This window comes from Nelumbo lutea, chromosome 7 (assembly GCF_056320005.1).
Source record: "Nelumbo lutea isolate HS-2025 chromosome 7, American lotus-T2T, whole genome shotgun sequence".
Taxonomy (NCBI): Eukaryota; Viridiplantae; Streptophyta; class Magnoliopsida; order Proteales; family Nelumbonaceae; genus Nelumbo; species Nelumbo lutea.
In genome coordinates this window covers 23110688-23133902 of record NC_142690.1, presented here as the reverse complement: position 1 = coordinate 23133902, position 23215 = coordinate 23110688, and the positions used below count along the sequence as shown (strand labels likewise).

The 23215-nt window shown below is 37.2% G+C and overlaps 2 protein-coding genes across 4 annotated transcripts in view; one reads left to right on the top strand and one right to left on the bottom strand.

The window, feature by feature from the left end:
- Positions 1-11481, top strand: part of LOC148845656 (myb family transcription factor) — a 38551-nt gene extending 27070 nt beyond the window's left edge. For both annotated transcript variants that reach the window (XM_088955159.1, XM_088955160.1), the window contains exons 5-10: positions 135-247; positions 925-1022; positions 1197-1273; positions 2448-2522; positions 3696-3758; positions 11119-11481. In XM_088955159.1, coding sequence (XP_088811285.1) covers positions 135-247; positions 925-1022; positions 1197-1273; positions 2448-2522; positions 3696-3758; positions 11119-11281 — 589 coding nt within the window. In that variant the 3' untranslated portion in view covers positions 11282-11481. The remainder of the gene's footprint in view (positions 1-134; positions 248-924; positions 1023-1196; positions 1274-2447; positions 2523-3695; positions 3759-11118) is intronic.
- Positions 11482-16688: 5207 nt separating this feature from the next.
- On the bottom strand, positions 16689-22606 carry NIP5;1 (NOD26-like intrinsic protein 5;1). 2 transcript variants are annotated; one of them, XM_088953956.1, is made up of 4 exons: positions 21553-22606; positions 17874-18293; positions 17747-17808; positions 16689-17183 (listed from the first exon to the last, which is right to left on the bottom strand). In XM_088953956.1, exons 1-4 carry the CDS (start codon positions 21778-21780, stop codon positions 16988-16990), a joined length of 906 nt encoding a protein of 301 aa, XP_088810082.1. In that variant the 5' UTR covers positions 21781-22606; the 3' UTR covers positions 16689-16987. The 2 variants fall into 2 exon arrangements, with proteins under 2 accessions (XP_088810082.1, XP_088810083.1); XM_088953957.1 differs by lacking the exon at positions 21553-22606 and adding an exon at positions 18417-18736.
- Positions 22607-23215: the final 609 nt, after the last annotated feature.

Sequence of the window (23215 nt, the reverse complement as noted above, 5' to 3'; positions counted from 1 at the left end):
TGGATACAGATAATGTGTGCAAAAATTTATGTAAAACAATGGTCATCTTTTATTATTTTTGTGAAAATTCTCAGTTCTTATAGTAATTCCTACTAATAAATTTTCATACTAATGACCAACAAGCTGTATTATAGGGTTTATGAAAAACATGGAGCAGACTGGAAGATGGTTGCTGATCAACTTGGCAGACATAGATTCCATGTAAAAGATACATGGCGCAGGTTGAAAGTGATTAACAGGAGAAAAGGTAAAAACAAAATTTTACCATATATGCACCTCCAGATTTTAGAGCTTTGGAACACTTGGGAGATTTTGATTATGTAGGATGTGAATATGATCGTTGTGCATAGTTTGCCTTAGTTACCTCGGCATGTTGAGTATATTAGAACATAATTGTTGACTGGGCCAATTGTTCTTTCTTTACATGTTTTTTTTTTTTTTTTATCATGAATAATTTTCTCTCTATTGAGAAAGGAAGAGTTCTATGGGTGGAGGAACTTGCCAATTGAAGTGAGCCTGATGTTTGATTCGGCCTCCTTTGTTTGGCCCACAAAAAGGGGAAGAATCATGTGGAAGTGCATTTGAGCAGCTACTTTATGGACAATCTGGGAAGAGAGGAACATTAGAATCTTCCAAGAGAAGGAAAGGAATTTATTGGAATTAATTGAGTGCATCCTAACAAGGGCAATAGATTGGCTGAAAACCCAGTTTCATCCCATAGAGCTCTGGGCAGAGTTTGGTTTATTTTGAATCAGTTAATGTTCACTGTGTCTGCATTTTTTTTTCCATGGGGTTAATAGTTTTGACACACACACACACACACACACACACTCTCTCTCTCTCTCCCCCCCCCCCCCCCCCCATCTATGCTAAAATCTTTCTACTTTTCAAGTGGCACATTTTGTTTTTTCCTGATTGAAACAGGACAGTGGACCCAAGAAGAATACCAGAATTTGTTTAATTTAGTGAACATGGACTTGCGCATGAAGGCCTTTGAGGAAAGGAAATCTAAGCATGGCATGGTTGGTGCATTTATTTTCTTTGTTCAGTCTAGCTTGTATGCTTGTCATTTTAGTTTTTCTGTTGCAAGCACAATTCATAATGTTGTGATTTTCATGTTCATCTTGACTTCAATTATAACTGTATGTTTTTTCTTTTTTATCTGCTAAATCAATGCCTCATTGGATGTTGTACAGTTACGAGATAATATCCGTTGGGGAGCTATTAGTGACAAGTTGGGGACTAGACCTGGTCATCTTTGCTGCACTAAATGGTACATTTTCATTTTATTGTCTGGTTGACCTTTGGAATTTAACATGAAATGGAGAAACCACCTTTTGTTTGTCAAAACAAGAGAAAAAAATCAAGGATTTCTGAACAAGTGAAACCATTGGGGGTTAGTATCATGTGGCCTTTCATTGGCTGTAATAGTAGCTATTACCTTGGTTTTGGATGTCTTGTCAGGAAAAATTTTATTGGAAGTACTGTCATGTGTCATGAGCATGAGGCAAGAAAGTTTCACGAAAGGGTCTGCAATGGAGGAAGACCAGGCATTGGTGGGAGAACATAAGGGTCTGCAATAGAGTGTTAGGAGATAGTAGCATATTAAAAATTGAAGGAAACCCAAATTGTCATTGGGTGGGTGCAGGAGGTGTATTAGGTCCATGGCAGATCTATCATTTCCTTGTGGAAGCTAGTATGAACATATTGGGATCTGCTGCACTTGTTTTCAGTCTGACAGGTTTTGCATTAAACCTATGTAAATGCCCATGCATATGAGACCACACGTGATGGGACACCTGTTGCTGACTGAATGCAATTGCAGCACAAACAAGTTCAGCAGATCAGGACTCAGTATAAACACTTCATGGAACTGGGCCCCAAAGATCAGCAAATGGTTTGGGTGGACTCTGGCTAGAGAGGAGTCCTAATGATTGGCAAATGAACTGGGTCCCTGTTCCATTTCATGGAACTGGGTCCTGGATTAGGTCATATTACTATTTTGGGATATACTTTGTGCCTGGGATGATCTAATCTTATGAACCAGCTCTGCTTTTTTTCGATCAATTATGAACCAGCCCTATTTCTTCCATGTAGGGATTTCTATTTTTCACTCCTTTTTTTTGTTATTTCATAGAAGTTTCTGATGTGTTATTAACAGAAGAGAAAACAATAATGTCTTTAAGTACAAGTGTTACAGGTACTAAGTCTTCCATCTCTTTTATCTCTGTCCAGCAAAGTTAGCCTCAAACAGTATGATTTGTTGTTCATTTATGTTAACTTAGTGTTGCCAAGAGTGAATAGTAGTGCAGCCTTGTACCATGGTACCATCTAGAATTAACTTAAGAGGGTCGAATTTGTTCGGAAAATTTTTAATAGAAACTTGATGTCCAAATTTTCTTTCTCTTATGATGCCTGAAACTTGATGTTCGGAAAATTTTTTCCAGGTATGGCCAATTAACATCATACATGGTATCTGAAGGAAATTGGGCTGATGTTGATGATTATCGGTTGCTGAATGCGTAATGATCTTAATTCTCTCTGTCTCTTTTATCTGTTCATATATTGTTGAACAAGATGCCATATGTAGTGAAAACGCAAAAGGTTTCTTCCTGTCTGGTACACAAATGCATTTATCCTTGGTAGTGGGCTGGCAGGCACTGCCAAGGGCATTGTCTACATTAAAGAATCAAATTGTGTGGATGACTTGATAAAAAATCATACTTTCTTTAGCATTGACCACAACTTGTGACTATCCAAAAGTGGTAATTTGGCTATTGGCTGCATTGGGAACAACCATTTGAAGGATTATGGATATTGAGACTCCATTCTACATTAATGGCATTGAGGGTATTCCCGTTTTAGTAAAGGAGGATTAGCAGAAGCTACCTTCCCTCCCTCTAGGACATGCATGCCATTGACTGTCTAGGCTAATATACACCTTAGAAGATGATTCAGATCTCTACAAGTCATTTCTAGCATATACTTGTTTGGTATCCAAAGTAATACATATGAGATGGTTAGGATCATCATCAGTTGATTGTAAGAGCCGTTGATGGACCCATGATCCAGTTGATTCCAAAACCTGTGGATACAGTGCACATTAAGGACTGTTAGGTTTGTATTTAGTGCACTCCTCCCAAAGACTGCAGATACGCAGGACTGACATTAAGTAATGGTCTTAGTGAACTTGTGAGAGACTGAAGTTGTACAGTTATCTGAGCTGACAAATTTTCAATTTCTTGTTCAATTCAGTCAATTCAAGTTCATTTCAAGATCCACTGGGGAGTATAATTTGTTTCTGATTATACCGATTTAATCAAGTCAACATGAGTAACCTGATTGAGTTTGGCTGGTTTAGAAAATAGTTATGGTCTTGTCCTCCCAAACTCTTCAAATTAGTTGCTTGGATCTTTTGTAGCATATCATTCTTTTTTGAGTAATAAAAACTTGTGGCCTATTCATTAAAATTCAGTTCAAGAATTTAACTTTGGGGGTTTTGTGGCTTAGATAGATGATGCTTTAGTTCTTGCAAGTTGTGTCCTGAAGGTTTTATAAACTAGTTGCTAAGCTTAAACAAAACCAAGATGGTGCTTTCTAGGAGATGAAGTTTTATCCTTGCCTTTTGTGTGGCCTTGGCCCAAACTTGTACTTGATGATTTTCTGCTTAATTTATTTATGTTTAACTGTTGCAGACTTCTTAGCCTGGATGCTTGCTGCATGGAAGATGTTGATTGGGATAATCTCCTTGAGCACAGGTAAATCTAATGAAACTGGGGGTAATATGTGGAATCCTCTGCTGATAGATAATATTTGGTAACTACCGAGTTGTTTATGTGCCATGGTTCCCCCGCTGATTTTTTCAGCTAATGGTGGGCTACTCTTGGACTCTAACCTTTTTGCGACTCAGTTCTATTGGATCAATCCTTCTCTGTTTAGTGGTTGATACTTATTTCAATTTCCATCACATATATTCATCACACATTCTAGAAAAATATACCTTGTTACCTTCAGCTAGTGTTTGATCAGCACCTTTGGCTAATGTTGTTGTTGGTTACCCAATAAAGTTTTGGGTAAGTGATGCTACACGGGTGGGGTATTATTAGATCTGGGTTTTTGGTTCTATGGCTTCTAGTGCCTAAGATGCAAGGCGCAAACTTGGGAAATGATTTTAAAAAATTCAATAATACATAAAAATGTGAACATGCATTTTAAAAGAAATTAATTGTTTTAGAATGCTTATTGGCTCAAATTAAAATACATAAGCATAACATATAAAACATATTCAAAGTGAAATGTGGGAGTTAAAATCCAACATGTGTGGGTATTCAGAAGGTGCTTTGTTCATCCTACTATTTTTTTTTTATAAGCTTTGAGCATCCAACAACAATTTAAGCATTGTGAAACGTCCAATCAATTTATTTATCTCCTATTTGCATTACTTCAATTAGATGGTGTGCTGTTAAACATCATGCGTCCTTAATCCTAGGGGTTTGGCCCTCCATTTCCATCAGGCCCTTATAGGGAAGCCCAAATAAGTCTGTGAAAGGGATTTTTCTATTTGAGATTCTATTTGCATTAACAACAGCTTTGGGTATTTGAAATGTCGTTGTTTTCATTTATTTTAAAAGTTAATAAACCATTACTAGTGTACAAACAGCAATAAAAGATAATTTAGAAGTTGATAAACCATTACAAAGGTGCAGAACACATAATAAAGAAAAAATTACAAAAAAAAGCATATTGAAAAGGGTGTGGTGTGCCTGTACTGAGGTGCAAGGTGCAACAGATGCATGCCATTTGAAAGTGGCTGTATGTAGGTTCAGGCAAGGTGCATGCCTCAAAATGTACTTGGCTTGTGCACCTAGATGCACCCTTCCATTTAAACATTGTCAACATTTTTTTTATGAATAATAATGCAATTTTATTAAAACAGAATTAAACACTGTCAACAAATAATGCAATTCACTCCACCCTTGGGGGCTGAATCACAATACAATTCACTCTTTCCCTGGCCAAACTGCTTGAGAACTTAATTTTTGATCCATTTGAATGAAATGTTCACTTTGGAGGAGTTAAGAGAGTTTATCTCCCTGCCTTTTGTAATTATTTTTATTGTTTAATGAAATGCTTTTGTTATTGATAAAAAAATGTTCACTCTGGAGGCCAACAATTTAGCCTCTCAATAGTGTTTGAGAGACTAAGGGGACCACATCTTCACATCTCATCTAATAATTTTCTAAGGATCTCCCTTCTCATCCACTCGAGGTGGTCCTTGAAAAGTACATCTGTCAAGGGTTATGGAGAAGAGCTAGGATCTCTGCTCTAATTTAATCTCCTTGAGCAATGAGCTTCCCCCACACTTGAGGACTCCTAGTTCCCAAGAATTGAGATTGGTTGCTTCTTGGAGAGAAAGCTAGATTTGTTATATATCTGCATTTAGGATGCATCTTAAACTAGCAAAAGACATCTAAGGAAAATTTAAAGGGAAATGGGAATGCGCTAAAGAAACTTGGTGGTGGAATGAAGAGGTTCAAAATATAATTAGATTAAAATGAACATATTACAGAGTATGACAAAAGACTACAGATGTAAAAAAAATTGAGGAAATATAAAATCATAAAAAGGAAGTTGAAAAGAAAATGAAGTCAGACTTAGGGCATATAATGAGCTTTATCATAAACTAGGCACTAAAGAGGGAGAAAAGGAATCTATAAACTAGCAAAGACGAGACAAAGGAAAGGTAGAGATTTAAAACATGTTTGTGTATTAAAGAAGAAGATTAAATGATATTGCTAAAAGATGAGGAAATCAAGCAAAGATGGAAAGGTAAGATAAATAATAGTGTTAAAAATAATATATACTTTTGTAAAGTTAGAACTACTAAAGTCAAAGAGGTGCTGAATAAGATAAAGAAGGGAAAAGCATTAAATCTTGGTTGGATTCTAAAGACATATGGAAAGATAAGGGAGGTGATTTGTTACAAATGGAAGAGGCTAGAAGAGCTAGGGGTAGACCAAAAAGGACATGGGTAGTAGTAAGAAATGGTTTAAGGACTAATTATTTAATAGTGGATATTGGCTTTAAATAGAACGGATTGACATGGTGCCTATATTTAAGAACAAAGGCGATATACAAAGTAATAATTAAGGGTGCAGGTCAGTCTAGGTTAGGTTGGGTTGATGTCAACCCTAACCATAGTTGTCAAGGTGATGCCTAGTGTGTAGGCACATTTTGGGGCTTGCCTCGTTCATACGCCATATGATATATATCAATGTTTTAAATGGCGTTGGGGGGAGGGTAGACGGGCATTAAACCAACCCCCTTGAACTAGGCATAAAAAAAAAGCTAAAAAAATAAATACGAGTTTTGATTGTGTATCAGACTATATTGATATTTTGAACCTTGGCTCTACCCCTTCTCCAACATTTTTGAGGATTTTCTTTCTTCGAAGACAAGAATAGGGCCTTTGCTTTTCTTTATTTTCTATTTCAATGGAAAAAAATAGGGGCGCATCCCCTTTTTGTGCATTCTTTTTAAGACAAGCAGTGCCTAGGTGGCGACTAGGCGACTAAGCGCTCCCCTGCCACCTAGGTTTGCCTTGGCGCCTTGAAAACTATGACCCTAACCCAACTTGAGTTTTGAACCCCTAACCCTAACCCTAACCCAACCCGTTAGGATTGGGTTCGGTTCTAGTCGGGCTTAGGTTAGTCTCGGTTGGCCCAACTTCTCTACTTTCCTTTTTGCCAAATGTAATTATTTTCTAGATTCTAAGGGTTCATGTTAATTCAATATTAGCATTATGTGTAAAAGAACATGGTTATCATGTTTTAGAAAAAAAATGGCTTTAAACTAAACTTTTAACATACAATTTACATGCAAGCAAGTATAGATATATAAATATGCATATAAAATACTTGTATAAAAAAAATGCATAAATATACATACATAGGTGCATAGTTGCGCATATACATACATGCTTAAATAGTTAATACACATATACATAAGTTCTTACATGCATGAATTCATATTTATATGATATTTATACATGCAAATATGAAGTTAAGTGAAGTTCGAGTTGAGTTGGGTTGGTCAAGGTCTTAACCCTAACCCAATCTGAAGTTAAATTGGGCTTGCGTTTGTCATCCCTAACTCAAACCTGAATTTCAATTCAACCATACTTTTTCGGCCTGGGTTTGTGCCAATGTGACCCAAGTTTCAGCTCTAGTTATGATAACTATTGAGGGATTAAGCTCATAAGCCACACTATGAAATTTTGGGAGAGAAAATTTGCGAAGAATACAACATGAAACAAGTATATCAGAGAACCAATTTGGGTTTATTCCAGGAAGATTAACCTTGGAAACTATCTTTCTTTTAAGAAGATTGATAGAAAAGTTTACAGAGCAAAACAGAGATCTCCTTATTATCTTCATTGATCTAGAGAAAGCATTTGATAAGTTCCTAGAGAGATAATAAGGTGGGTCCAATGTTTTAAAACGCAGAGGCGTGATGAGAGGTGTTACACAAATTGGAGGCATGAGGTAGTTCAGAATGTAAGAGGCGTAATCCTCCCCAACAGGGAGGGAGAAGAAGGTGCCTTATATTGAAAAGAAGGAAGATGCATAGCACTAGCTAGAAAGGGTATTTATCAAAAAAAAAAAAAAAACGCTAGCTGAATTGGGGGCCCAAACTTTCTTTCCCCTTCTCTTTGCTTCCCTTTTCTTTCTTTTCTTTTTTCTTTCTTTCTGTCTTTTTTTGTATGAGGTGCATGGGGTGTGCACCTCTAGGATGCCTCATGTAAAAAGGCGTTTGGGGTGCCTTGTCTGGAGGCATGCCTCCAGGTGTATGCCTCCCACACCTTTAAAATCCTTGTTGGGTCTTAAAAAAGAAAGTGGTTCAAAGTAGGTGCATAGACCTAATTAAGGATATGCATGGTGGTGCAAAAACCAATGTCAGAACACCTGTAAGAGAACAGATTTTACAGTTACATAGGGTCTTCACCAAGGTTCAGCAATTAGCCTTTATTTATTTGCGCTGACCATGGATGAATTGATTCACCTATTCATGAGGTGGCTCCATGGTGCATGTTTGTTGATGATATCATTTTAATTGATCATGGATGAATAGTGTTGGGCAATCAAGAAACATGTTCAGAAAATGAGTGTGGCACAAATGTGTATGCTGAGATGGATGAGTGGAAAAAATAGAATGGATATGATCTGGGAGAAAGTAGACTAAGATGGTTTGGTCATGAACATGGAAGACCATCACAATACCCGTAAGTGATTTATTACAAGTTGAAGGGGCTAGAAGGGCAAGGGTAGACCAAAAGGGACAAGGGTAGAAGTAGTAAGAAATGATTTAAGTGCCAAGGGATTGGAAATGGATATGGCATTAAACAGAACGGACTGGCAAAACAGGATTAGTGTAGCCGGCTCCATATGGTGGGGATGAGGCTTGGATGGTGATGATGATGGAAATTCTTAATATTAGTTCCCCAGTAGAACTATCCCTCAGAATGTTTAGTCTTCGTAGGCTCCTTATCTAAGCCAAATTGTCATCCATTACATTGGCACATCTAAGCATTCAATGGAATGTTAATCAGTTCAGTGCCAATTTGCCAACTTCCCACATGAGATATTTGTATTCCCAATTTCGCACTGGAACAGGGCCTGGTTTGACTGCCACGGACAGAAGGGTAGAAGTGGTGGAGAGAGCGAAAGGATAGGAAAACATAGAAGCAGAGGGGTGTATTTAAGGAAGAATATAAGGGATGTTAATGAGGATAGTTCAGAGGAGAAGATGGATAAGATTGGGTCTATTGAAGGAGGGGAGAGAGTGGGGGATGCAGAAGGGAGTGGGGTTGAAGAAACAACGGTTTATCAAAGTAAATGGATCTATAGGGCGAAACCTCTCAATGAAGATTTGAATGGCGAAAAGGAAGTGGAGGAAGATATGGTTATGATGGATGAAACTCATGAAGTCAAGGGGAAAGCTGATCTGGAAACAGTTATTGACAAAGGGGTGGAGGTTAGTAAAATTCTAGGTTTATTTTTCCTGAGTGGAGAAGAATTTGCTAGAAAAGCCTTTTTGGAATTGGAAGAATTGACCGGGGGATCATTGGAAGAGAAGGCTGAAGATCCAAACTCTGTTCTTGGGACTTAAATTGAAGATGAGAAGGGTGTGGTTTTGACAGAGGGGCAAGTATTTGAGAAGAGTGTGGTTTTAGAACTATGAAAGGATTAATGATAACTATGGGCAGAGAAGAAGGATTAAGGCTAATTCTTCTGCTGTTAAACGATTCAAACATCAGAATAGTTGCGGAACTGTGACAGTCTTGAAGGTATTTGATAGATTTGAGTCTATTTGGGGTCGGAATTAAGAAAAGGGTAAAGAAGATAAGAAAGGCTTTGAAGAGGAAAAAAAGAATGTAATTTTTGAATAGAGGAAGGTTCGAAATGATTGAATCATAAATTTAGTCTTAGGAAAAAGTTTATCTTGGGGCGGTTCTTGTCTGGGCTTGGGATGATGGGAGGAAAGGATAAGGGAAGGTTTTGGTTGCTGCACTTTTTGCCTCGGGTTGGTTGGTGTTGAGGGTTTTCTGTGTTCTGGATTATGATTCGACATTTTATGGGTTTGGGTGATATCTTATCACCCCTTCTAATCTTTTTCTCTTTTCCCTAATATTTTTTTTTCCTTTATTTATAAAAAAATACCAGTTCACCACTACCATTTCATAGTTGAGGGTTTGGCCCAATCGTAAATCCTGTAGAACTGCCAAAGGGTTCTGCCCTTGGAAATTGTTGACACCCCATTTAAATGGTTTTTGTTTGTGGTTCTGAAAAAGACTGGTATGGTTCTGGAACCATACCATTTTTTTAATGACAATGCTTTTTCTTTAAGCATGATATGTGAGTCTTGAATATATGGTTCTTGTGTATATGTATGCTCACTATTTACTTCTGATCATAATACAGTCATTATTAAGTAAAGATGTTATTGCTAGAACTACATTGGTGTGAGAGTCACCATATAACATCTCCTGGTTGAGAAAGCTATAAAGCGTTGTGTTCAAAAAACGCCCATTTTGCTGATTTTGGAACCATGCTTTGCTGAAGGTGCCAGCTGGCTTGTTGTGAAGTCTTTACTCTTTAGCTGGTTGTAGTGGAGTCTTGGGATCAAGTTCCACCTTCACCCCAGTTGGGGGATCTAAGGGTTTGGGGGAGGGCTTCCCCCTGCTGTGTTAGCCTGTTAGCCTGCCAAATGAAAGAACCATGTATTGCTGCTGGTTGTGACAGGGTACAGAATGCTCTTTCCTGCTGTGGCATGTCTGTGAACCAAATGGAACACCAAGGCAATCATAACACACCCTTAGTTCAAACAGTGGCCTATACAACTTGATGTCTTTAAAATTGTGCTTAAGGTTGCTTTTGTTTCCGGTGCAAAAACAAATATGCACAGTTCAAAACCCTCCTTTGACCAGTTCATGAATGCATAGTTTAGTTTTGATAAATTTTGTATTCCTACCAAATGGTTTTTAGTCGTATTGAGTACAAACATGAAATACAAGACTGAAATCTACCTTTTTTACATTGTCCAACTTTTGTGTGCAAAATTTGTATTTTTTGGATACAAACTTTTCTCTAATTTTGAGTACAAACTTATCTTGGAAGTTGTGATAACTGTCATTTCCAGTACACATATTCATACCAAATGCTTGCAAAACTGAACCATGAGTACATAGATGTATTATCCAACCGGCATTTGCACTGCAAGCAAACACAGGCAAAAAGGTTATTAGATTATTAACTTTGTCTATATTTGTAAATGTACAAGCACATGCGCTTTTGTCAACTCTCAAAATTTTCATCTCTCCCCCTCACGCACACACACACACACACACACACACACACACACACACACATTTACTTGTTTCTCCAGCCTCTTTCTTGAGAGGAGCATGTGCGTAATGAGGCTTGTCTGTGTGTTTCAATTTTCATAGATATTTGCAACCTTACATCTTGTAAATTGTTCCCCGAATCTGTGCGTTGTTTGTATCTTAAAGTTGGCTTCTTTATATTCTTTTAATATGCTTGTCATTTCATTTTTCTTCAGGTCCGGAGATCTTTGTAGGAAACGTTGGAACCAAATGGTCCATTACTTGGGTGAGCATAAGACCAAGTCTTTTGCAGAACAACTAGAAATTCTCTCACAACGTTATTGCCCCGATGTACTAGAACCAAGATTAGTTTATGATAGCAAACCTGTTGTCCCCTGAGGCTCACTGTAGATCATTGTTGTGTGTATCTCTATCTGTTATGGTCTCTGGAGAAGGCAATGTTATTGTGAATCTCGTGGCCTCCCTTTCTATCGAACAATTAGACCATCCCTGTAAATTGGAAGGACAAGATCCGCAACATACATTTACCATTGGAAGTAAACAAAAAATAAAGTGCAAAATATGGTTTTGTGAGATCATTTGTTATTTGGTTTGTATTGCCGATGCTTCTAACTTTGGTTGTGCGTCTATGATATGGAAAAGATATGATTATCGGAAAGCGTTGTAGCAACTAAGGTGTTATTTATCAAAATTCATGGGTGGGTTTTGATTGGTCAAAACTCTTTCTTTGATTCTTATTTTAATTTTTCATGCTTTCCTTTCTCTACGATTACCCCATTTTTAACAACTGCTATTAGGTCTGCACCTTTAATGGTAGATAACCGATGTGCCACCACAATTGTCGTTCTATCCACCATAACACTGTCCAATGCATCCTGTACCACTTGTTCTGACTCGGTTGAATTGAATAAACGAGATTCATATTTCATATACCCAAATTGAATTGAATTGGGGAGAGGGAAGGAAGCTTGGTTGGGTTGCACTGTTCAAACCTGTTGCAACCCATTGATAAACTTGTGGGCATTGGCCAACTCAGCTGCACCTAAAATTTCAGCCTCTGTTGCATTTCCTTCCTTCCATATGCAATTTTGGCTCTGATGGTGTCATTGAATAACTTAGGTTCTTGGCTCACTAGATCCAACCAAAACAACTGTTGAGTTCCCACTCTGAATCAGGGTCGTAAAACCTCTGCAACAACAAGATAGCTATTGATTTCCCACTCCCACTTTCTCCAACCAAAGCAATTGTTTGAAAAATTAGATCCAGTTCATTAGTTTTGCTTTGGGTAAAAAAGAACAAATATTATAAACTATAGTTTTTATTTTATGGTTCTTTCTTTTCTCTGTTTTCACTTAAAAGTACGCTCTTAAGGAAGGATACTGAGAAAAACCAGAGAATCAACATAAAATATCACTCTTACAATGAAAAACAAAAATAAAGGACCATATAAAAAATAAAAAAAATTAATGTTTACCAGAAGGATTTTTGTACATTGCAGACACTTTAAAGGGAAATGTTACAAGGAAACCATGCGAGGAGAAAGAAGAGTAATGAGGTACATGCACAAACAGTATCATTGATCTTCCTGAATTCCTTCCACCACTGAGCATTATCATTGAACCCTCTTCCTCCGTTGGATTCTCCTTTTTCTCGAACACAAGGTCGTCGTTGAGAATTTTCTCAACCTCTGGTGTGTTTCTATGGTCAGGAAGAGTTTCGATCGCATTCCCAGAAGAACTGATCGAGCATTTGCTTGTATTTGCCGGGCATTTCCGACGGAATTTTAGGGTTTTTTCCCTTTACCAAATGAATATGAACCAGAACCACTAATGAATGCAAAATTTGGTGCACTAGATAACTTAAGGAACTGAGAATTGTTGAAAGAGGTGTCGATATCTAATGGTATGGGGAGGGTGGAGTTGGAGAACTATTGTAGTAGTTAGTCTAAAAATTACGAAAAATAGTTTTTCATTTTGTTATAAATGATTTTCACTGTGGTGAATGAGCTGAAGTATGGAACCATTAATAATGTATTAAATTCATTCCTTCTTCCAAAAATTGCATAAACCTCCCATTTGTTTTTACCTCTGTACACTTCGATCTTTCCAAAATCCTCTCTTGACATTTCAAAGAAATTATAAAAAGACCCCCTTCCTTAGTTTGTTGTTAAGAACCCAACTGAAACTGAAAGACAGTGGTTTTACTTTTACCGGATATTGACAAAAATACCCATGAAAAACAATGTAAGAATGTTTATTGACAAAAATACCCCTAACGGATATTATGGTTTTACCGGTCAACTGATTGGTTGAACTGTTCAGCCTATGCCGATGATTCCGTCATGAATGACAACCAACCATTCCCACTTCTTTTTATTAGTCAACCATTACAAATTTTAGTCTCTCCCTCTTTCCTCTCCCTTCTCTATTCTCTCTCTCTCTCTCTCTCTCTCTCTCCTCTTCCATATATGAATGTATAAATCAATAAATGCACGTGGTGCTCAACTCTTTGCATATAACATAGAACGATACCTGTGCCAATCTATTCAAGCTGACTTTTAGTTCTATTAATAATACATCGTTATATGTGGGGCTTCTTTTGAAAGCAGGAATTTCAACTTCTAGAGCTACGTACACTATATCGTTGTTGAAAGTTGTTGCATGATAATTGTGTATATTTTCAATCATTGTTCAAAATATCCATATGCCCGATATATTGGTAATGCGTATCAGGCAGTATCAGTAGTTTTTTATTTATTTTTAAATCCGATTCAGAGGGGGTGGTTTAAGGTCCGTATATCCACTAAACCGGTCAAAACCCTGATACATCCTCTGTAAGGGCGTATCGGGAAACTCCCGATACAATTGATACTTAATACCTTGTTTTCAATAGTAAGTTAAAGCTAATCTCCCTTGGCGAATATAGTACTAGAACAGAGATTATGAAAAAAGTTTCTACACCTTTTTGTTCATTTTATTTCACTATTAGAAGAGAAACTAATTTGAATTATAAATCTTTGGTTGATTGGTATGTTGAGTTAGATATTTGAGACAAGTCTCCCGAATATTTGAAGATATTCTATGCTCTATTTTGCTAGATTTCTTGTTATTTGAGTGTCCATGTTACCAAGGATGCATTTGGGAAGAGTATAAATACAAAAATGCGGTACAAAACTAAATCTATGGTTCAAAAAAAATGTAAAGTTGGTTTAGTTTTATAATGATTTTTAGTTGTGACTTGTGAGAGGTGCAAACAAGAATTTCAAGATTGGAATTCACCTTTTCTACGTCGAACAACTTGAGTTCAAAAATTTGCATTCATTTTTTGGATGCAAACTTTTGCTCTCATTTGAATGCAAACATGCCATAGAATCTATATCTACTGTCGTTATCGATAAACAAATATATTATTACCAAGCCACCTGCAAAATTGAACCACGAGTGCATATATGCATTGAACCGGCATTTGCACTCTTCCCAAACGCAACCTAAAAAGCATAGGTGTAATTGCAGTTTGTTATATTACTGGATTTATACCTTACTTTTCTTGAGGGATAGGATTTTACATCCACTCTGATCCCTTGGGGGAAGACAGCTCCTTTATAAAAAGACAACGAAGCAATAGATCTAGCTGCTGATAGATGCAGTGGTTATAGACTTGGATTTGAATGGTCAAGTGCATGCATATCTTGACCTGAAATATATATATATAAAGAAATATTATCTTTGGCTTAGCAGATTGGAGGGCAAAACCCTAAGATAATACCTTCAGTTAACAGGCCAACACAATTTGATTACGAAAAGCTAAGGAGCAAGGGGGGACTAAAAATTATCCAAACAAATTCAACTGTTCACATGTGAAATCTATCAGTTAGGACTTTGCCTATCTATGGTGATAGAAGGGCTAGATGCCGATGTTATTAAACTCGAAGAAAATGTTTCACAGGAACATTGATCATTTTGAGACCATTCCTAGCTAGGTATGAGGGCTTTGAGGGTGCTGGGGGACAGTTATTGTTGCTCCATTAGGTGCCTAGGATTTCGATGCCAAAAGCATAGTTCCTTAGGCAAATTTAAATGAATCAACAATGGTGGTGTTTGGAATCAATTTTGTTTTCTGAGAAGCGTTTTCTCAGAAAATGGTGCTGTATAGGCATGCTGTTTTCTCAGAAAATGTTTTTTCAGATACAGGCATTTTTCAATGCTATGTTGGTACACTGTTGATAGTAACAATAAAAAGCAGGAAAATAGTAAAAATGACATTTTCTCAGACCACAACTTTCCTGATTTCCAAGACACGGTCCGAGAAAACACTTATTGAAAAGCCGGTTAACCAAACATCAGGCATTTTCGAAAAACCAGATTTCAAAATGGCGCTGGTGTAGCACCATTTTTTTTGTATGATTTAGGAGGGTGTTTGACAACATGGTTGGTTTACACCCCCCTAAAAGTAGGGGTGCCAGTTGGATTGGATTAGGCCCAATCCAATCCAATGAATATTTTAGACCAATTTGGACCAGTCCAATTCAATATCTGGATCGTCCAATCTGTTCAAATTCATTTTGATTTAGATTGGTTTCAACCCAAACCTGGTCCATTGACACATATATTCTTATCATGTATCAATAAACCAGATACTGGCTTAGTCCAACCCAATCCAATATAAAATTTTTATAGACGGACTAGGTCCGATCCAATTTAATAAATATTTTAGACCGAATTAGTCCGCTCAATCCATCCAAATTGATTTTGGACTGGATGTATCCAATCCAAAACTGGTCCATTCCTAGAACCACCCTCCGGCCATTCAAATTTTGCTTTTGGCGTGGAAATCCTAGGTATAGAGCAACAATAATGGTCCACAGGACCCTCAAAGACCCTATTGCCCTATTGTTTTTGTTGATGTATCAATTGTTTTTGTATTCAAAAACAAAATCAGTAATGTTGTCCATCGCCCCCAAAGTATAGTTTTTGGAGTTATGGATATGGAGGTGGAGTGGACATTTAGTTTCTACTATATATGGGGCATTTTTGTTTCTTACATGCCATTAATCAAATTCTCCCAATTATTTTTATTCCCAATCAATTATTCTATACTCCATAGTTTTTATGGTATAGAAAAAAGTAAGATTAATTATTCAAATAGGCCCATAATTTTCATGGTATAAGAACTACAAGTCATAAGATTATTCAAATAGGTTGTGAGACAAATGTTTCAGTTGTCATAACATAGTAAATTTGAAAATTTGACATTTAAACATTTCTCATTTCTGTCAAAACATTAAATAAAAACAATTGATTATTAAAATTTATATATTTATAGATATTAGCAAAAAGTTTTGGTTTCATATAAATATATGCATATTTAAGTTCTATGATTTTTCCACATTTCCCAAGTGTGAACCATCATCAAATTATGCGTTCTTTATGGATATATGTCTTGTCTATAGTCATCTAAAAACTTGGATCTTGTGTATTGATGTACTTTTAGAGATTTAATTATTCGAATTCCCCAAATATATCCATATTTATTTTAATCCAAAGGCTATCTGATGTACTTTTAGAGTTTAGCTCTTCCTGACTGCTTACAATCAGCGTGGGGCTCATACATTATTAGAACACAACAACAAATTAAGTCTAATTTATTAGTATTTTGGTAGGATATGTCTCTCACTAGATTATTTTATGGGTTTTATTTGTATTATATACTTCAATAATAGAGGTGAAAAGGGAATCAAAGCGAAACCAAAACAAAACAAAGCAAACAACTTCACACAACAACAACAAACACGAATCATCTCACTTTTTATTCCAAACTCCAAACATCACACAACCACACAAACGTAACAAAAAGCAAAGCTAATATCACAGTAGGTTCATGGCTCAACCCACTATAATGTGACGACAAACATTCACCTTCACACATCCAGTCAATGCATCTCCATCCATGTCAACGACATAGATTGATGGGATGCCAGCAACCAAACAAGCAACCATTATTTCAGAGCTCACTACTACTGTCACGTCCCATCTTAATCACAACAACAAACACCACTAAGGCCCCCGCCCAGATGAGACCGGGCGCTTAACGACGGAAGCTCCTGACCGGCCGTGATGGCTCCACTTCGTCCTCTCGCAGCTTCACCAGAGTGTAGACACCCGCTCCTGCCACGGCCCCAAGAGTTGGTGCCACCAGATAGACCCACAGCGCCCTGTAGTTCCCTGCGGCAACCGCCGGTCCCAACGTCCTCACCGGATTCATGGAACCTCCGCTCGATGGCCTGTCAGTTGTCACACAATTTTGGTCAGCCATGCAGCAGAGCAGAGTCGGACAATATACTGTCTTCCATACAAAAAAGTCAAAAGAAGGGAGCTTTGTCTATTTGCCCAGAAGAGCTGATGAACCATCTTGTCACCAGGCCAAGCCATTTAGCCATTTGACCGGGTGACCAGGTTCAAGGGTCCATGACAAAGCCAAATCACTCATCATTAATTGGTTTATGCACACTTGGATCAGGTTCTATCTGTTAGGTGAAATGTCTTTAGTCTTTGGATGTTAGATTGCTTATCAAGTGGCAGAGTTTGTCCATACAACAAGAGCGACATATTCGTCTGTTTGCGATCAAATTTCCCTTGCACTAGTACAAAATGCATGGAAGTACAAATCAGAAAAGTGCAATTCTGATTTTTTTTTTCCCTTTGGATTCAACTTCATTCACACGGGAAATAAATAAAACAAGGTGAAAACTTGCATTCAACTAATTTGTAATTCCATACTCTTGCACCAGTGCAAATGAAATGTATAGCAAACAAATCAAGCCAAAAGTGCGTGGTTAGTACTAACCCGGCTATCAGAATGTTAAGCATCACTGTTGCCCCAACTGCTATTCCTGCTAATTCTCCCACCTGCAACAACACCAACGCCATGAGAGAGATCTAGAGATAGAGAGATAGAGAGAGAGAGAGATTACCGCACGGGTGTCAGTGGCAACAGCAGTGACGACGAACAGGAGATTGAATGTGATGATGAACTCGAGAGCAAAAGCCTGGCCGTGGCTGACGGAGGGGACGGTAACTCCGCCGGACAAGTAAGGATGGAAGACACCTTTGAGGGCAAAAGAGGCGCAAATGGACGCTGAGACTTGTGCAACGATATACGCAGGCACCTGCACCCAAGGGAAGTGCCGGAACACCGCAAAGGCTATAGTGAGCGATGGATTGAGGTGGGCTCCGGAGAGATGGCCGGTCGACAGGATCACGATCATCACGCCGAGGCCTGCACAGGCCGCGTTTCCAATGAGTGTCTCCGCCCCATTATACTTCTGGTTCACTATTGGCCCCGCTGTTGCCGCAAACATAAGGATGAAGGTTCCCACAAATTCAGCTCCCAACTACAAGCACCACCACATCAAGTTCATCCCAATTAGCCCCAATTCTAGGCTGTTCGTTTACAGTGCAATTTTCATTTGTACCGATACAAATGCATAAAGAGTGCAAATGAGAAGACTGCAAACCTTGGTCTTTATTTTTAATACCATTTTAATTTGCATTTTCATACTTTTGCACCAATGCATATGAAATTGCACTGCATTAGATCGGGGACAGAAAGGATAACAAGTAGGGGATACATGGTTTTGTTAGCTACACGATTTCATTTCACTAGTACAAATGGATGAGAATGCAAATGGAAAGAGTACAAATTCAGATTTAAAGGAATATCCATTCCCTCCCCCTGAAAAATGAGAATTCCAATTTCAATTCTCATCTAAATAAAAAACATGAGGGAATAGTAGACCATTCTGATTACCCTTAAGGAAATATTTAGGGTTCATTTGGTTTGCAGTTAAATCAGAATCTGCTGAAAACAGAATTGGAATGGTTTATTCCCTTTACCTATTTGATTTAGACTGAAATCAGAATCAGAATTAGAATTGGCTAGAATAAATTCTCATTCTCAAATAAAATGGAATAACCCTTAATAAGGGCCATTCCACCAGAAATAGTAATAAGATTTGGATTCTACCCAACCAAACAATTGGAATCAGCTAATTTAGACTCCGGATCATTCCGATTCCAGACTCTTATTCCTATTTCTGTAAACCAAACAAACTCTTATATTAAAGCAAAAATAACATATGATATATTAATTATTTAATATAAAATAAGTGATGTATATGTACCATGCATGTATTGACAAATGCATACGTAGTGGACGACCACGAATGAAGATGACTTATCACCAACTCTTAGAGATTCAATTTTTCTGATTTGTAATAGACATCATGCATGCATGCACATCCATGATTGATGTTGATGACTCCGATTCAAAAACCTTATCTTTCAACCAAAATACAGCCTGTTTCTCCTAGAAAATGAAAGCTTTGACTTTGTCTCGTTCAAAAACAAAGTTTTATCTTATTTTATTCAAACCAATCAGCCGCTCTCGTTGGATATAAACCATGAGCACCCTACAGTGTTTGGGGCCAATGAGTGATGGACACGGTAGGGCGTTCATGGCTCACCCAATGAGAGCGAGCTCATTGGTTCACTTAACCACTCGTTAAGGAAAAATTATATTGCCGCCCGTCCGCGCACTTCTCATTGTTTTTTATATGTGCCCACGTAAGATTCCGTCCGCAGGCCGCTTTAACAGCAAAGAAACAATGTGGCGAGATCAATTACTTGAAAGTTGCAATATAAAAAGGTGACTAAAGAGTAAAGGCCCAGGATTAAGAGGGATGAGTATTCGGTTTATTTTGTTAAAAATTAAATTGAATAAATCTAAAATTTATAAATCGAAATAAAAAAAATAAAACCGAATCAAAATATAATTAGAGAAAAACTAAAATAATCAAAATCGAAATTTTTGATTTGGTTTTCGGTTATTTCGGTTAAAACTGAATTTTAATAATATATACTCTATTATATATATTATAATATATAATATACATTATATTATAAAATATATATTATGAAATCAAATTTCATTTTATTATATATAATAATAGAAAATTTGGATAATTCGGCAAATTCTAAAAATCAAAACTGAAAACTGAATTAACCAGAAATTGAAAAAACCGAATAAAAAAAATCAAAACCGAAATTTTCGGTTCAGTTTTTTTATTTTAATCGTATACCCCTACCAAAGAGGGTTACGTCTTCTTCATACCACCCTACATTTTATGGCATGTGTAGAAATGATGAGTCCCACTCATCAATATTCACCTTGTAATTGACTTGGGATTACAATGAGATTGGATTCCTTGTAATTTAGTTGATTATATCAATTAATGCTTAAAATAATTAATTTTAAATTGAAAAAATAACTTGATAAAAAACTAAAAAAAATCAGAAAAAGGTTGGGCCTTGTGGGGCATATTTGAGAGAAATTTGAGCCATCAATAGAGGGTGAGGGAAAGACATTTGAAAGCAACTTGAATCCATGAATCAAGTGGGTCAGTAGTACAGTCGGGGCCTTTTTGGACCCTTAATCACGTTGTCATGCATGTGAACTGTTGATTGTTGGGCCACTAAAACTTTCTTCCCTAAAGTCTAAAGGGTTCCACCCACGGAAGCCCACTAAAATAATACGGTGAATGAAGAGTGAATTGTTTCTTTTCTGTACTTTTCTTTCTTAGTTTGGTTTCAGATCAGTGAATTGTTTACAGAAACTGAACAAAGAATCTCAAAGCTCCCTTTTTCATTCTAGAAATTCGTTTTATATTGAAAAGTTGGAACTTTCAATGGCTAATATCACTTACAAGTCTAAAAATTGTTGGATCTAGTTAGAGAGTCGAATTTACTCCTCACACCAACCTCACAGTATCTTGCCATTCATGGGGAGATGTTCCTAACATATGGCTGCGATGTAGGTGTGAAGAGTACTTTGTGAGAGCAAATCCGAATTCCTAACTAGGGTAGATAATGTTATCGAGATTAATTAACCAGATTAAAGCGTGGTCATAAACCAAATAAGGTTATATTTGGTTTGATAGGCGATAAGAGAGAAACAGAAAGCTAAAGCTAAGAAAATGTTATTCAGAACTTTTGTAAAATTTTCACACCCTACCAAATCAAACAAAGAAACCAAACAAAGAAACCATTTGATAACAACTGAATTTACTGAACTGAATGACTTATTATTTTATCTTTTAGTGCATAAAATAATTAAAAATAAAATATTCAAAGATACATTAAGGAGCCCCTGACCTCAAACAATAAGCTTTTCATTTCAGCCATTTCAGCTAGTCATGAATTACCATCTAAATATTTGTCCTCAAAAGCTTAATTAGGTGATTTGGCCCACTTGATCTTCAAGTGGGACCCAGTGAAAGGTCAGTCCCTAACCCCAACTTCTTACCCATTTGACTTATACAAGGCCATTAACTAAACATAGCCCAGAGGACACCAACTGCATTGTCCTCCTTATTCTAAAACTGCATCGGATTGGAATTTTTCAGTCATTGAGATTGTTAAAATACTGAGGATTTGAGATTATGTATCGCCTACAATCACAATCATGTGAAATGGTATATTTCATCAATCCCCTAACTGTAACCAGTAGAATAGAGTTGATCTCTGAGCTCGATGATGGCGGATGAGGTGAGACACGTGCGAAGAAGAAAAAGGAGGGGGAGAGAGAAACAGTACCTTCCGGGTGAGGGAGACGTCAGGCGTGGGAATGTCGGTGAAACACGAGTGAGTCGAACCCAGAGCTGGACCTCCTCCAATGGGAAAGCACTTGCATCGCGGCATCGTTTTCCTATCGGACCTCTCGTACGACAGCGAGTCAACTCTGTTCGCCGAGAACAGCGGCCCTCCTGGTGTCCCCGGGGTCGCCGGTGCCGACCTCGTCGGCGTTCCGTTCTCTTCCGCCATTATACTTTCAGCTGCTCTTGAAGATACAAGATAGAAATTTTTTTTTTTTCTGTTTTTTTTTTTTTTTTGTTTTTGATTTTTTAAGGAGTTTGGCTGGGAGCCTAGGACTGATTAGCTAGAGAAGATGGAAGATTACATAATTTGCAGGTTTTTATAGAGTTTCTGCTACACGATGAACTGAATTTTTTCCAGGACTGATGACACTAGGATAGTGAAATTCCTGAAAGATACATGAAAAATAACAAAAAAAAAAAAGACTTTTTTTTGGCTTTTTTTCTGGGTGGAGATGGCAGATAGAAACTAGACAATTACATGTTTCGTAGGATTTTATAAATGTGCCACTAAGGAATAATGAGAACTGAACAAGCCAGTTTAACTACTACAGATGAGAAGAAATCGATACCTCTTGATACTGAAAAATGAGGAAAAAAATCTTTTTTTGGGTTTTTTTTTCTGGGATTGAAAAACGATAATTAGGCAAATTTAGAAGATCAAAACAGACTAGAACAGTTGCAGAAACATGAAACTTAGAGCTTCTGAAAGTGGGTGGAGGGTATTACATATCGGGGAGGAGAACTGTGAACTGCTTTTAGCGCGATTGAAGAAGCTGAGAATTGCAGATGGATCAACTGAAAACGGAAACCCAGATGGATGCGGAGAGGAAGCAGGAGAGAGACGAGATGGGCGATACGGAAGCACTGAAGCTAACAGATGGAGATTGAATGCGGTGGAGGACTTCGAGGCGTGAGTGCGTGTGTGAGAGTAAATGAAGAAGAATTCTGAGGATATATATACAAAGGAAAGTGAAGGTCAATGCCTTCTCAGCGCATTCACAGCTAATGATGTAAAGAAGGAAACCGATTCCAATAATTATTAATCCATTATAATAATTAATATAAATTTAATATAATAAAATTCTAATAATGCATTAAAAAAGAGGCTTAATGTGATGTTTTTTAAAGAAAAAAAAAAAAGAAAAAGAAAAGAGTTAGTGTAAGTATGTCAGTGCGTCGGGTTAAGTGACAGAACCGCATGGACCCGACCCTATTGGGTTTGGGTTGAGGTGAACCCTTGTCAAACTCGACAAGTTGACAATGCAGCAATCAAAATTTTGTATAACCTTGCTTGAGTATGTGTAGATGGGTTTTGTTGCCGAGTTGGGTTAGGGTCATAGTTTAGGTTTCGTTCGGGTTGATCCAGATACGTACCGAACCCAATTCGTTGAATACTAATGCAACTAGTGAAGTAAAAAAAGAAAAAAAATTTGCATGTAAATAGTGAAATTAGTGACAGAATTTGATGAGAGAAGAGAAATCTGTCTAGGAGGGATTTTTATTTATGAAAACATTTTGCTTGAATTGTTATTGTCCGTCCAAATGGAATCTAATTGGGATGATGACTCATCAAAAAATATTAAAAATAATGGTAAAGTATA